At 44.6% G+C, this 16978-nt stretch overlaps 1 protein-coding gene across 1 annotated transcript in view; it reads left to right on the plus strand.

Moving 5' to 3' along the window:
* The window catches only part of BAZ1A (bromodomain adjacent to zinc finger domain 1A), a 763171-nt gene that overhangs the window by 480099 nt on the left and 266094 nt on the right, over window positions 1-16978 (plus strand). Inside the window, 1 exon segment of the mRNA XM_030214053.1 lies at window positions 4962-5127. Within this exon segment, the coding sequence (XP_030069913.1) occupies window positions 4962-5127 (166 nt within the window).

Below are 16978 nucleotides of genomic sequence, written 5' to 3' on the forward strand. Positions count from 1 at the left end.
AGATACATCCAGGATTACTCAATTCCTAGCCAGTTTACCACTGCCACAGAGAGTGAAGCAACAGAGGAATAGATGGGTCACAGTAGGCTCTGGTAGACTAAGACCTGTAGACTACAAAAATAGAAAGTTTCTAGACTATAACTACAAAGTATATAAATGTAACAAAATACAATTTTATTAAATTAAACATATATCAATTTCAAATAAAGCACAGCATTCATTTCACCCCTACATCATACACATAAAAAAAAGATTTTCCTTTTTAGATCAGAAGAGTCTGTCCATGGAAAGTATATCCAGATATTCCAGTACATTCACCATATATTTGGTAGCAAAACCATCCATGCAGTCCATTGAAAAAAATCAGTCTTCTCCCATGGAACTTCAATAACAAACTCTTCAGTCCATAATTTCTCACAGCGATATAAGCACAATGTAACATTCTACAACTCCAGTTTTAAAAAGATCATCCATCCTCAGGAGCTGTCCAGCAGATAACAAATAAACCCCATTTTTAGCAGGACACAGCCGGAGAGTCCAAACGGACTTTCCTTTCTCTTGTTATGCTAAGAAGCGTGTTAGCACATGCGTGAGAAGTTTAACAAACCCTCCTCTGACATATTTTCCTGTTTCCGCAAGGGCGGGACACTGAGAGGGAAGGCAAGGCTGGAGGCAATCCTGCTTTCACCGCCACCGCTGCAACTTGAGGTAAAATAAAAGTTTTAAACGTAGGGTGGCAGGAAGGAAAGGAGGGCTGTTGTGGGAGAAGAAGGCTGGGATTGGAACTGGAACTCGGGGGCTGAAAAGGGCAGGTGGGGGCTGGGTCACGAGTCACTAGTCATGGATGGGAGGGGGTAGGGGAGAAAGGAGAAATCGCTGAACATGGAGGGGAGAGGAGAAATCATTGGATGGGGAGGAGAGGACAGAGGAGAATCGCTCGATATGGAGGGGAGGGGAGAAAGGAGAATTGCTGTATATGGATGGAGGAGAAAGCAGGGATGAGAGGAGAGTTGCTGAACATGGCTGGATGGAGGGGAGGGCAGGAGAAATGCTAGACATGGATGGAGGAGGGGGAAGACAGGAAGGAGGTGCATATGGATGGAAGGGAGAGAGGAGAAATGCTGGACATGGATAGAGTGGAAAGCAGGGAAGAGAGGAGAAATGTTGGATAGAGATGGAGGGTAGGAAAGACAGAGAAAGGAGATGCACACAGATGGAAGGGAGAGAGGTGAAATGCTGGACATGGATGGAGGGGAGGGAAGACAGGAAATATATGCACATGGATGGAGGAGAGAGGAGAAACTTTGGACATGGAGGGACGACAGAGGAAGGAGATGCACATGGATGGAGGGGAAGGCAGAGGAGAAATGCTGGACATCGAGGGGAGGAAAGACAGAGGAAGTAGATGCACATAGATGGAGGGGAGAGAGGAGAAATGCTGGACATCGAGGGGAGGGAAAAGAGGAGGTGCACATGGATGGAGGGGAGGAGAGAGAGAGGAGAAATGCTGGATATGGATGGAGGGAGAGAGGAAAAATTCTGGACGGATGGAGGGAAGAAAGAGGAAGGAGATGCATACTGAATGGAGATGAAGGAAAGGGAAAAGAGGAGAAAAACTACACATGGATGGAAAAAATAGGCAAAAGCTGGATCCACTCTGTACCTCCTCCAGTCAAGTCCGCAGAGGACCCAACATTTACCTATGGATGTAGGGCAAGATATGAAGAAGAAAGGAGGAAAGTAAATAAATGGAAAGGAAGCCCTAGAAACTGAGTTAAGAGAACAGATAGAGAGCAGCAAAATCAGATACTGGGACTAACATGATCAGAAAAACAGTCACCAGACAACAAAAGTAGAAAAAAATCATTTTATTTTTCATTTTAGTGTTTGGAATATGTCCAATTTGAGAATTGACATCTGCTGTCTTATTTTGCAATGTATAGCAATGTATTTCTTTGTGTTTTTCTGGTATTGTGCTGCCTGCAGAATCTAGCTTCTTAGGATTTCAGGTTAAAATTTGAAAAGGAGCTATCTCTGTTCTGCATGTGTGACTGCAAGGCCAAGTGTCTGAATAGGAATCTGTTAGGTTCTGAGATTTTGATAATATTGTTTCAGGTTTGGCAAGACTGTTCTCCTAATTCCTGGTCTGTATGCTAATTTGGTTTGTGTCATTTTGGGTATCCTGGAGTTGTAACAGCTTACAGAAATTATTTATAATGAAAAAAGAAAGTTAATTTTCTTCTATACTGGTGTAATATTTTCAATGATGCCTGTTTATATGCGCCATGGCCGATAAAAGGGGTGTGGGTACTGAAGGGGCAGAGCCATAGTGACCCCGCCCCTGGATGGGTAGGGGGTGCAGTAGGACGCCAGAAAACGTAGTACTGGCCCTGGAAATATCCATTGTCCTGCAGCTTCAATAAATGATAGAACTGATAATAACAGTAGGAAAAAAAAAGAAAGAAATGAGGAGCTTAACAGCTGTATGATTCCATGAAGCACCCATTCCAGCAAAATGATGCTGACAGCACAGTGGGTCTCGCTCAACCTGCTGTATAACAGGCTGCTTTTAATTGCAGTGCCAATGCGTGGATAATTCTATTCTAAAGGTCTGTGAAACACTGCACACACATTATTACGGGAGAAGGAGTCTACCAGCTAGAAAAAGATACTCCAAAATGCCATTCTGGAGTCTTATTGCCCACCAACTTTACTTGATGCAGTACATACATCAGTACCTTTAGGACCTGAAAGAGGTTGGAATAGGTATTATCATTTAACTTCATAGAGTGTCGCCTCATCTTTTTTACATTTTAAAAGAGTAAGCAATCGATTTTGCATTTTTCTGTTCTTCTCCACTCAGTATTTTGTAGACTTCAATCATATCCCCCTTCCCTTCTGTTCTCCAAGCTGAAGAGTTCTAACCTCTTAAGCCTTTCCTCATATGAGAGGAGTTCCATTCCCTTAGTCATTTTTGTTGCCTTTCTTTGAACTTTATTCCAATATATTTTTTTCAAGATATGGTGACCAGAATTGCACACAATACTCAAGGTGAGGTTGTAGAGGCATTATGAAATTCTTCGTCTTATTTTGTATTCCTTTCTTAATAATGCTTAGCATTCTGTTTCTTTGGTTTTTTGGCTGCTGCCACGTGCTGAGCAGAAGATTTTAATATATTGTCCACGATGACACCTAGATGTGTATATTTAATGCTGCTTTATTGGCTTAGCTTAGCACATGGCCAGCATGGATCACCTGGTGCCGCCTTTTTTTTTTAACAGCTTGTTTAGAAGATGTAAGTGATCAGTAGTAGATTACTTCAATTATCAAATCTGAAAGCAATTTCTTTATATTGCTAGACTAATTCAAACAGATGGGAAGGGCAGAGAAATGTGAATTTTCTGATGACGTCACCACTATAAGGAGTGCTGCAGTCTAGAAATGTTCAGTATTTCTCTGCCTCTAGCAGATGAAACAGGTCAGACTGGTGCAGCAGTTACTCCTGGGAATAGATCTGCAGGTCCTTTCCTGGTTGAGTTGGAGAATTATTTTTCCATCCATAGCCTCAAGGGTTTCCTGGGGGTTTCCCTGGAATTTAGGGTTCTGGTTGCGATTCTCATGGTCTCCCACTGGTGGGGTGACATACTTTATCTGTCTGATCTGGAGAAGAGTATGTGGTGAGGGCAAGAACACAAAGTTGATTGACTAGGCAAAACCAAGCTATTATTGCCTGAAAAAGTAGGACAAGATGTTCTCTATTTGAGTTTGACTGTATTTAACCTTTCCTGAATATACAGTACATAAGTTCTCCTGTAGATGAAAAGATCACACATAAATCTGCAGCAGTTTAATATTTGGCCTCATTAAGGAAGGATATGGATAAACGCTAAAACAATTTAATTTCTTGATCATGCAGAGTGTAATCTTCCCAGGCCCTTGCCCCGTAGGAGGTGAAGACACTTCAGCCCTCAGAGGTAAACTCCTTGGCTGAAATAAGAGAGACAATTCAGACAGTTCAGGCGCAACCAAGTAAAATCTTTATTGGTGTTTCTCTAAATCATTAGAAAAGTTATTATCCCTCTGTAGCAGTTGTTGTCACACAGCCAAACAAGACGCAAAGGCTGAGCAACAAGACTGTTCAATATGGCTTTCTCATTCTGTACTTTTATACTGTTACAAGTTTCATTTCTCCTAAATCGTGATTTTTCTTATTCTAATTTATTTTTCATATAAGGATTTTCCTGTTTTCTTCCATTACACAATATGGTTATATTCTGATACTTTTTCTCATTATACCAAAATGGCTATTTCCTTTATTCTACCATCCTCTCCTGCTTGTGTTCACATGCACACTTAGTGGTGATTGGTTAATCCCTTATCTGTAAAGCGTGATCCCCCCCATGCAGCAACAGCAAACAAACAAGTTGTATGCAACACCTCGCTTCCCTGTTCCCTAAGCACATATTTGTGGAGGAACATCTCCTTCTTTGGAGGGTCCTCAGTCTCACTTCACCATCAAGGTTATATCAGTTTTTGTCTGCAATATATGGGCTGCATAGCCTCAGTTCCTCATGTGTTTCTCCTTCTCATGTGATTTATAAGAAGTGCATACCAGTATTTGCTATTTACTAAGAAATAAAGCTCATATACTCAATGTACAGGCAGTAGGGAGAAACAAAACTTATTCTGATGACAGGAGATCCGAGTGCTTACAGGCCAAGCTTGCAGACCAATAATAGGGAGGAATATACAAGAGTTTGTATGTTGGTTAAATACAAAATGTTCCCGTTTTGGAGGAAGTGCAGGTGATAGTGAGATTGCCTGTATGGTTTTGCCTACTGCTTTCTGGTTCATGCTCTCAAGCTAATTTGGGAAAATATTCTTACTGAGTGAAGTCCAGTTGGCTGGAAACTGGAAAGAGCTTTTGCTACCCTGTCTAACTGATCTATGAACTTTTCTAGGAGAAAAGTTGAAGATCCTTCATGCTCTTTGTGGAAAGCTACTGACTCTGGTCTCCACACGGGATTTCATTGAGGATTATGTTGAAATTTTACGACAGGCAAAGCAGGAGTTCCGAGAGTTTAAGGCAGAACAGCACCGCCGAGAGCGAGAGGAAGCAGCTGCTAGGTGAGCATACAACTTTATACTGAATATGTTACTGCAGAACGAAAAAAATCAACCCGAGTTTGAATTCATAGTGAAATATGTAGTTCTAGCTGGTTGGATTTATTACCCCATTGCTGTGAAGGAATAAAGAATTCATCCATGGCACTATGTTCTTGTTTATCCAGTTCATCCCACCTGTCCTTGTTTCTATTGAATTGGAAACAGGGCATTCTCCGAGGACAAGCTGGCTGATTGTTCACACACTTGGGTCGACGTCTACGTTGGCCCAGGATCGGAAGTTTTGCTAGCAAAAATCTTCTGGCACGCGAGCGGTGCTGACCGCGCATGCGTGGACTGGTTTCCCACACGTCGTGTGAGTAAGGACCTCACTATTTTTTTCTCCACATCTGAGGTAACACGTTTTTTTCTGCTGTGTTCCTCTTGGCCCAGGAAAGAGTCTGTGCGTGATTGCTTCCTTTTTCTTCTTTTTTGTTCATTTTTATACAAAATTCAAAAAAAAAAAAGTAGAGTAGTTTCCTTTATTTTCTTAGTTTTAGTCACTCGGTTTAAATTTCTTTTTGCCACGGCTGTCCTTTGTTTCCCTGTTTGTGCCTTTTTAATTGGCACAATCGCGTCCTTTAATTTCACAGACGCCGTTTTTCCGCCCATGTCATCGAGTACACCCAGTGGTTTTAAACGATGTACTCTGTGCAACCGGACCATCTTGGGTACCGACCCCCACGCATGGTGTCTCCAGTGCCTTGGGCCCGATCATCTACCAGCTGCTTGTAAGCTGTGTCTTTTGATGAAAAAAACGGACCCAAGTATCTCGGGAGGCTCAACGAGAAAAACTTTTTGCAGATCGGTCCGGTCCTTCGACGTCAGCATCAGTACAGAGGTCTGCGGTTTCGACGTCGAGGGAAGCATAAGCTTCGAGAGCACAGGTAATGGCTGCTGAATGACCACATTGCACTGGGAGTAGCGAGGCATTGAGTGGGTCTCCACCTGTTTTGAGGCTGACTGCTATGCAGGCCCCCCCGGGACCGCCCTTCATCGGACCTGACCCTGAGGAGGCGTCAAGCGAAGGCTAAGAAGCACCGTCATCGATCTCCTTCCATGCGCGGTACCGAGAGCTCCGGGGAGCCGAGGGATTCGGCACCCGAGAAGCGTTGGCTCCAAGAGGACCGCTCACCCTCTATACAGATGCGTCGGTCTTCTGGCAGCCTGGTACCAGCTCTCGAGCCCCCACAGATTCTGCCACCGGTTCCGCAGCCTTTTCCCATGGCGGCTCTTGAGGAGCACATCAGGGCCCTTCTTCCAGAGCTTCTGGAGGGATTGCTGCACCAGTCTACTTCGGTGCCAGGGGTGCTTGCGCCTTCTGCACCATCTGTTGAAGCGGCATCTTGTCCTTCGCCTGTGGTGAGGTCCCCGACCTCGGTGCTGCTTGCGGCATGGGGGTCGGCTGCCACCTGGGTCGACTCTCCGACGTCGGCGGAGGAAGCTTTGCCGCAGTCCAGGCAGCGGTCGACTTATCGACATCGCCCTCGAGGTCGTCGTTCCTCGACGTTGAGACAGGCTCGGGTTCGGGCTGCTCTTAGAGAGCTTTTGTCCAATACAGAGGATGAGCGTTCGTGGGAGGAAGACGAAGATCCAGATACTTTTCTGAAGAAGAATCCTATGGGGTCCCCTCTGATCCCACTCCGCCCATTGAGAGAAGGATGTCTCCGCCTGAGAGTCTTTCTTTTCCCTCTTTTGTCTGGGAAATGTCTAAGGATATTCCCTTCCCTATGGAGGTTGTGGATGAGCCCAGGGCCGAGATGCTCGAGGGCTTGGATTATCCTTCTCCACCTACAGAGGTTGCAACGGCTCCTTTGCATAACACACTCAGGGAAGTACTTATGCGAAACTGGTCATTCCCTCTCTCTAATCCAGTGGTCCCCAAAAAAGCTGAGTCCCAGTACAGAGTCCACGGAGAGCCGGTAATGGTGAAGGTTCAGCTACCTCACGATTTCATGGTGGTGGATTCTGCTCTCAAGAGAGCCAAGTGTACTAGGGACTATGCCTCAGCGCCCCCAGGCAGAGAGTCTAGGACCTTGGATTCTTTTGGGAGGAAGACGTATCAGGTCGCTATGCTCCCTGCCAAGATTCAGACATACCAGCTCTACACGAGCATCCACTTGCTCAACTCGGTGAGGCAACTGTCTAGTTTGGTCGAAACGCTTCCTCCGGAGCTGGCCAAATCTTTTCACCAGGTGGTCAGGCAGCAGAAGGCGTGTCGAAAATTCCTGGCCAGGGGTACTTACGACACTTTTGATGTGACATCCAGAATAGCTGCTCAAGGTATAGTGATGCACAGACTCTCATGGCTGCGTGTCTCTGACCTGGATCATAAGATCCAGCAGCGAATGGTGGATGTTCCTTGCCGGGGGGATAACCTTTTTGCTGAAAAAATAGAGGATGTGGTCGATCAGATCAAAAAGCACAATGATGCTATGGATTCTCTCTCCCGCTGGGCGTCTTCTGCTACAACCTCCACATCTAGGAGATTTTTCGGAGGGAAGAGGAGTGCTCCCTATTCCTATAATAGGCGTAGGTACACTCCTGCTTCTCGGCAGCCTACCCAGGCTCAGTCCTAGCGCGCTCGTTCTCGTCAACAGCGTGCGCCTAAGGCCACTGTGGCTCCCCAGCAGAAGCAAGGGACGGGCTTTTGACTGACTCCAGTGCAGCTTAGCCACAGTGCAAGTGTCCGTACCGGACGACTTACCGGTTGGGGGGAGATTAATATTTTTTCACCAAAGGTGGCCTCTTATAACCTCCGACCGGTGGGTTCTTCAAATAGTCCGGTTAGGATGCAATCTCAATCTGGAATCCAAGCCTCCAAATTTGTCCACCAGGAGTTCATTCTTACAGCTCCCAGCACAAGCAGGTACTTGCAGAGGAACTCTCCGTCCTTCTAAAGGCCAATGCGGTCGAACCCGTTCCACCAGGGGAAGAAGGGCTAGGATTCTATTCCAGGTACTTCCTTGTGCAAAAGAAAACCGGGGATGCGTCCCATCCTAGACCTAAGGGCCCTGAACAAATTCTTAGTCCGAGAAAAGTTCAGGATGGTTTCCCTAGGCACCCTTCTTCCCATGATTCAGGAAAACGATTGGCTATGCTCTCTGGACTTAAAGGATGCCTATACCCACATCTCGATGCTCACAGGAAGTATCTTCGATTTCATTTGAGAACTCGGCACTTTCAGTACTGTGTGCCCTTTGGCCTCACGTCTGCGTCCAGAGTTTTCACAAAGTGCCTGGCTGTTGTTGCAGCATTGCTACGCAGACTGGGAGTGCATGTGTTCCCTTATCTCGACGATTGGCTGGTGAAGAGCACCTCGGAGGCAGGCGCTCTACAGTCCATGCGGATGACTATTCGAGTGCTAGAGCTACTGGGGTTTGTGATCAATTATCCCAAGTCCCATCTCGTCCCGGTTCAAAAATTGGAGTTCATTGGAGTTCTGTTGGACACACGGACATCTCAAGCTTATCTTCCCCAGGCAAGGGCAGACAATCTCCTGGCCCTCGTGTCCATGGCTTGAGCGTCTCAACAGATCACAGCTCGGTAGATGTTGAGACTCTTAGGGCACATGGCCTCCACAGTTCATGTGACTCCCATGGCACATCTACATGTGAGATCTGCTCAATGGACCCTAGCTTCCCAGTGGTGCCAGGCCACAGGGGATGTAGAGGAGTGATCCATCTCTCCACCGACTTTTGCAGTTCCCTTTAGTGGTGGATCATTCGATCCAATTTGACCTTGGGACTTCCGTTCCAAATTCTTCAACCACAAAAAGTGTTGATGATGCATGCATCCCTCCTAGGGTGGGGAGCTCATGTAGATGGACTTCACACTCAAGGAGCTTGGTCTTTTGCGGAGAAGGGTCTTCAGATCAACCTCCTGGAATTACGAGCAATCTGGAACGCTCTCAAGGCTTTCAGAGATCGGTTGTCCAACTAAATCTGATTCAGAAGAATAATCAGGTTGCTATGTATTACACCAACAAGCAGGGGGGCACCGGATCTCGCCCTCTGTGTCAGGAAGCCATCCGGATGTGGTTTTGGGCGCGCTATCACGGCATGTTTCTCCAAGCCACTTATCTGGCAGGCGTAAACAACAGTCTGGCCGACAGGTTGAGAAGGATCATGCAACCTCACGAGTGGTTGCGAAACATGGGCGTTGTCCACAAGATCTTCCGAGTGTGGGGCACCCCCTTGGTGGATCTTTTTGCCACTCAGATCAATCACAAAGTCCCTCAATTCTGTTCCAGACTTCAGGCCTACAACAGACTAGTGTCAGATGCCTTTCTCCTGCATTGGGGGACAGACCTTCTGTATGTGTATCCTCCCATACCTCTAGTAGGGAAGACTTTGCTGAAACTGAAGCAAGACCGCGGAACAATGATCCTGGTTGCTCCCTTCTGGCCTCGTCAGATCTGGTTCCCTCTTCTTCTGGAGTTGTCCTCCGAAGAGCTGTGGAGATTGGAGTGTTTTCCGACCCTCATCACCCAGAACGAGGAGTCGCTTCTGCATCCCAACATCCAGTCTCTGGCTCTCACGGCCTAGATGTTGAGAGCTTAGAATTCACCTCCTTGGGTTTCAGAGGGTGTCTCCCAGGTCTTGCTTGCTTCCAGGAAGGATTCCACGAAAAAGTGTTATTCTTTCAAATGGAGGAGGTTTGCCGTCTGGTGTGACAGCAAGGCCCTAGATCCTTTTTCTTGTCCTACACGGACCCTGCTTGAATACCTTCTACAGTTATCAGAGCCTGGTCTCAAGACCAACTCTGTAAGAGTTCACCTTAGTGCAATTAGTGCTTACCATCACCGTGTAGAGGGTAAGCCTATCTCTGGACAGCCTTTAGTAGTTCACTTCATGAGAGGTTTGCTTTTGTCAAAGCTCTCAGTTAAACCTCCACCAGTGTCATGGGATCTCAACGTTGTTCTCACCCAGCTGATGAAAGCTCCTTTTTTTTTTTTTTGTTACATTTGTTCCCCGCGCTTTCCCACTCATGGCAGGCACATTGCGGCTTACATATTGTATACAGGTACTTATTTGTACCTGGGGCAATGGAGGGTTAAGTGTCTTGCCCAGTGTCACAAGGAGCTGCCTGTGCCTGAAGTGGGAATCAAACTCAGTTCCTCAGTTCCCCTGGACCAAAGTCCACCACCCTAACCACTAGGCCACTCCTCCAGGAGTGGAGCCACTGAATTCCCGCCATCTGAAGTAGTTGACCTGGAAGGTCATTTTGTTGGTGGCTGTTTCTTTAGCTCGTAGAGTCAGTGAGCTCCAAACCCTGGTAGTGCATTCACCTTAAGTTCTTGCCGAAGGTGGTGTCGGAGTTCCATCTGAACCAGTCAATTGTCTTGCCAACATTTTTTTCCCATCCACCTACCCGCCCTGGTGAAGTCAAGTTGCACACTTTGGACTGTAAGAGAGCATTGGCCTTTTACGAGGAGCGGACAAAGCCCTATAGACAGTCTGCCCAGTTGTTTGTTTCTTTTGATCCCAACAGGAGGAGAGTCGCCATCGGAAAACTCACAATCTCTAATTGGCTAGCGGATTGCATATCCTTTAGTTATACCCAAGTTGGGCTGACTCTAGAGATCCATGTCATGGCTCATAATGTCAGAGCCATGGCTTCGTCAGTGGCTCACTTGAAGTCAGTTTCTATTGAAGAGATTTGCAAGGCTGCAACATGGTCATCAGTCCACACATTCACATCTCACTACTGCCTTTCAGCAGGATACCTGACGCGACAGTCGGTTTTGGCAGTTGGTGCTGCATAATCTTTTCGGGGTTTAGAATCCAACTCCACCCTCCTTAGACCCATTTCTGTTCTGTTCCAGGCTGCTCTCTCACTTAGTTGTGTTTCTTTTCAGGTCAATCTATGTTTTGTCCTCGCCGTTGCAAGGCCCAATTGACCAATGTTCATTGTTTTGAATGAGCCTGGCAGCTAGGGATATCCCAAGTGTGAGAGCAAGCAGCCTGCTTGTCTTCGGAGAAAGCGAAGGTACTTACCTGTAGCAGGTATTCTCAGAGGACAGCAGGCTGATTGTTTTCACAAACCCGCCCTCCTCCCCTTTGGAGTTGTTCATTGTTCTCCTCTTGCTTTTGGACTACACTGAGGTCCTTACTCACGCAACGGGTGGGAAACCGGTCCATGCATTAGCGGTGTATGCTGCTCATGCGCCAGAAGACTCTGGAAGATTTTTGAGATTTTTGCTAGCAAAACTTCCAATCCTGGGCCGATGTGGACGTCGACCCATGTGTGAGAAGCGGGTCTTGGAAGGGGAGGGGGGTTCTGGAACTCGGACGGGAGGGAGAGGGGGGAAGAAGAGGGGGAGGAGATTCTGCAAAATCTCTGTCTCATACACTCTCTCGGTCTCACAAAGAGTCTGTGTATCGCACACATACTCTCACACTCGCTCTCTCTCACACACACTGTATCTGAGTGAAACACAGTCTCACACACACTGGATCTGTGTGACACTCTCACACACACGCACCCAGTCTCACTCTCTCTCTGTCACACACACACACTCGCACAGTCACTCTCTCTGTCACACAGTCACTCTCAAACATACACACTCCCAGGAAAACCTTGGTAGCGCCCATTTCATTTGTGTCAGAAACGGGCCTTTTTTACTTGTTTATTTAGATTTTGCTCACACCTTTTTCAGTTGACTCTCCATGTAATTAGGTTTCAGGTTTAGACAGCATATGTCCTGTTCTGTATTTAATCGTGAGCAAATTTGTTAAATGTAAAACTATTTTCATTCAGGTTTGGATTGAATGGGGCAGATTTGATACAACTCATTGATTAAAGTCATATCTATTTAAATGACAATATCATTTGCTAGTAAAAGTATATTCTTGTGATACATATTCATCAATACTCAAGACAAATGTAGATTTCATTTTTAGAAGGTAGATAAACGCTATACCAGAATAGGCTAATTTTAATGCAAAACCATACAGGTGGCTGTTGCTTGTACCAGGGAAAGATGGAGGGGCTCCCTCTTTGACAAGTATAGTACAAAATATACAGAGCAAAGAGCCACATTACAAACCTTGCAAAGCTTGACAGACATAGTTTTTTTTTTTAATGGCCTGTAAAGTTTGTTGAAATTTCATAAGGATTTCTGCTTAGTATTTGTTTTTATTATAATATTTATTGAACTTTTCAAAAATTAAGTCATAATAGTAACGTAACAAACACTAATCGCAATAAATCAGAAGAAGAAAAAAAAATCAGAAGAAAATAATGCTCCAGTTCATCCACATAGAATAAACAAAGAAAAAATGAGGAAAGGGAAACTTGGAAAAAGAAATGAGCTAAAAAAAGAAATTTAAATTAAAGGAAACAACATTAATATGAGAATCACAATACCCCACCTACTCCAAAAGCCAACCCTTACAGGTAATGATACAGTAACCCTTAATTTTTCCTTAGACAAGATAAAGTCCAAGAGCTGTTTTGGTTCAAAGAACAAATAATTGTTAGAGTCAAAACTAACCAAACATTGACAAGAAAATCCTAACACAAAGGTCAAGCCGAGAGCTGTATCTCTGAGCATTAATGCCAGAAAATCCTGGTGTCTCCTCTGTCTCTGTTGCTAAATCAGGAAATATATGGATTTTAGAGCCTAAGAACAGCTCACCCATATGTCAGAAATATAGCCACAAAACATGGTTCCTATCAGGTTCAAGCACAAATGTCACCAATAGAGTAGTTCTATATGTATTAATCTCAAGAGATGATTCCAAAAATGTAAGTTGGTCAACTTCTCCACAGTGTTCATCCTCAGCGTCTCCTGAGCACTTGACATCAAATACTGTGTTCTCACCAAAGGTGGTATTGCTTCTGCTGGTATATTAAGCACTTCCCTAAAATACTTTTTCACCACCTCTGTAGCTGTAATCAGAGGGGACTTAGGGAAATTCAAAAACCTCAAGTTATTTTTTTCTCATTTGGCTTTCCAAGTATTCCATTTTCTTTTGGGAAGACAGTTTGTCTTTAATAATGTATTCATTAACCAACTGCAATGTGTAGAGACTTTTGCTTCTAACACAGACAACCTATTGACAAGCTGATCCAAGACCTGCTCCTGAGAACCAGAAGTCCCAATTAATGTATCTATTTGAGATGAAAAAATCTCAAACTGTAACAAAGGATGAGTTGACAGTCTGTATTCATCCCAAATGGAGTCCATAGTAACAACTGATGGTCTAACCAGATTCCTCTGCTCCACAATGGACTGTGTAGCCCCAATCCAGGGGCTTGATTACTCAGTCTGAGATCTTCTTTCTCTCCAGTCTGTGGTGTTGAAATAGCCAGAGGAGGACCCTCAGGTCCTGAAAGTGAAACCAGTATCTTCATTCTTTGATTCTCTCCACCAACTAAGACCACTGGCTGCAGAGGGGTTGTCTGCTTAACAAGACTCAACGGGAACTCTGCTCATCGGGTAAATCGCTCTTATCTGTACCCTTCTCCTCCACTGCCAACTCCAGACTCTTCCTTTTATCTTGCTGCTCTGTACGCCTGGAACAGACTTTTTGAGTCAGTACATCAAGCTCTATCTCTGGCAGTATTCAAATCTAGGTTGAAAGCCTACCTTTTTGAGGCTGTGTTTAGCTCCGAGTCCTATTCACCTGTTAAGTACCTTTGTCTGTAAGTAATTCTCTTATCCCTTACTGTCCTGTTTGACAAGCAGGGACTGTGTCTTACATGTTTAGTGTACCGTGCTCCAGTTATATAAATAAGTAGTAATTTTTATTATTTTTATTTATTGAAAAGATTTCTAGTCCACACATTGAGCAGAGAACAACTTAGCAGTAGAGACCCGGTCACTGCTGCTGTTAGTGCTGAGCTGGTGTGGTCAAAGTTGGAGCCGGTGAAGAAAACCACAGGAGATTGAAAATCTTGCAGAGTACATAAGTACATAAGTAGTGCCATACTGGGAAAGACCAAAGGTCCATCTAGCCCAGCATCCTGTCACCGACAGTGGCCAATCCAGGTCAAGGGCACCTGGCACGCTCCCCAAACGTAAAAACATTCCAGACAAGTTATACCTAAAAATGCGGAATTTTTCCAAGTCCATTTAATAGCGGTCTATGGACTTGTCCTTTAGGAATCTATCTAACCCCTTTTTAAACTCCGTCAAGCTAACCGCCCGTACCACGTTCTCCGGCAACGAATTCCAGAGTCTAATTACACGTTGGGTGAAGAAAAATTTTCTCCGATTCGTTTTAAATTTACCACACTGTAGCTTCAACTCATGCCCTCTAGTCCTAGTATTTTTGGATAGCGTGAACAGTCGCTTCACATCCACCCGATCCATTCCACTCATTATTTTATACACTTCTATCATATCTCCCCTCAGCCGTCTCTTCTCCAAGCTGAAAAGCCCTAGCCTTCTCAGCCTCTCTTCATAGGAAAGTCGTCCCATCCCCACTATCATTTTCGTCGCCCTTCGCTGTACCTTTTCCAATTCTACTATATCTTTTTTGAGATACGGAGACCAGTACTGAACACAATACTCCAGGTGCGGTCGCACCATGGAGCGATACAACGGCATTATAACATCCGCACACCTGGACTCCATACCCTTCCTAATAACACCCAACATTCTATTCGCTTTCCTAGCCGCAGCAGCACACTGAGCAGAAGGTTTCAGCGTATCATCGACGACGACACCCAGATCCCTTTCTTGATCCGTAACTCCTAACGCGGAACCTTGCAAGACGTAGCTATAATTCGGGTTCCTCTTACCCACATGCATCACTTTGCACTTATCAACATTGAACTTCATCTGCCACTTGCACGCCCATTCTCCCAGTCTCGCAAGGTCCTCCTGTAATCGTTCACATTCCTCCTGCGACTTGACTTGACCCTGAATAATTTTGTGTCATCGGCGAATTTAATTACCTCACTAGTTATTCCCATCTCTAGGTCATTTATAAATACATTAAAAAGCAACGGACCCAGCACAGACCCCTGCGGGACCCCACTAACTACCCTCCTCCACTGAGAATACTGGCCACGCAATCCTACTCTCTGCTTCCTATCTTTCAACCAGTTCTTAATCCATAATAATACCCTACCTCCGATTCCATGACTCTGCAATTTCTTCAGGAGTCTTTCGTGCGGCACTTTGTCAAACGCCTTCTGAAAATCCAGATATACAATATCAACCGGCTCCCCATTGTCCACATGTTTGCTTACCCCCTCAAAAAAATGCATTAGATTGGTGAGGTTTGCTAATGCTGTGGAGTTATTGCCAGAGCACAGGACAGTGCCGGCTCTTTCCCTTTGCTTTTATTCCTCATATCGGGGAGAGAATAAAGCTGCAAACTCAGGAGAAAAAACATCGCAGAGAGAGGAGCAACCAGCGTGTGAGTGTTTCACATGCTATCTTGGTCCTTTTCCCTTTATTTCTGCTTAGTATTGATAGCAAATCCTTGCCAACTATGCTTTTAATGATAAATGAAATTTGAAATTTCCTTCCACTAAATAGATCTGCCTCAGGCTTTAATGGCAAGAGTGCTGTGTTGAGTGCTAGAGAAGAGGCCACAATAGTCATCCTATCTGCTGGCTCAGTTGTCATCACAGAAGAACTGGCTGCCATGACATTGTTTTAGTTGCAGTGTAATCAAATGCTCTACTGTCTTTAGAGTTACATGGGAGGTGAGGCAGTTTCTACTGATTTTACTAAGGACATCTGCAGTGCTTCAGCACTGGTGGGCCAGCAAATAAAGAAAAAAAAGCACCATTTAAAAAAAAGAGTGGCCAGCCTGATATGTGACAGTTGGGCTTACAGACTGTTTGCCCACTTCTGCATTATACATTAAACAACAATTCAGATTTTCCTTTTCAAATAAAAAATAAAGCAACATTGATGTAATGCCATTTGGAACATCACTGTAAATCTTTATAAATACATTTTTGTGTGTGTGTGTGGAGAGTTTTCAGAGCATAAACTCACCCAAGCGAGACTACACCAAAGTGATTTATGTCTCTAAGTGTGGACAAGCTTCTCGATCATGGAACTTCTCCGTGGTTTGTATTTTTGTGTAAGCAAAACCACATACTCGTGCTCTTATCAACAAATAGTGAACCACCTAATCTAAAATTCTAAAAATTGTCCAAAAGTGTCGGAGTTAATCCTATCTATTTCTCCATTTAACCTCATACATATTTATCAAAAATACTAGACCTCTATCAGTTCTTCAATATTTGTAATTGCAATGAGGCGCTTATTGTTTTATAGGAAACAGCTCCCCTCCTGGATGTTCAATGGATCACTCCAATTAGATCTTGCATATTACGTTCCAGCAGGGTGAGGTATCGCAATTACTTTATATCCTTATCCTTTCCACAGTATTTCTTTTCTCTGTAAGGACAATTCCAGCGTCTTTATTGTCCTAACGTAGAGGCACTCATGCGTCCTCAATAAATCATAGAGAGTCCGACTCATATGATATGAAAAATGAAATATAGCAAAGAAAGGAGCCTTTGCTTTATTTCATTTTTCATATTTGAGTTCCTGAGGAAGTTTATACGAAACCCTGCAGAGTCGGACTCTCTATGATGTATTGAGAACGCATGAGCCCTCTCCCCTCTCCCCAATTCATTGCTTTCAATTTAACTGATGTCTAATATCTAGTGACAATTTTATATGCATTTTCTTTCATTAACATACACACTGAATCTTTTTTGACTTCTCCAAAGATAGTTTGCCACACTCCTTTACTAAATTCCTCCCCAGATGATCCCATTGAAGCATAAATTTATATTTTTGAAAATCCCCCCCCCCCCCCCCAGTTAAAAACCC

Source organism: Microcaecilia unicolor, chromosome 9 (genome assembly GCF_901765095.1).
Source record: "Microcaecilia unicolor chromosome 9, aMicUni1.1, whole genome shotgun sequence".
NCBI lineage: Eukaryota > Metazoa > Chordata > Amphibia > Gymnophiona > Siphonopidae > Microcaecilia > Microcaecilia unicolor.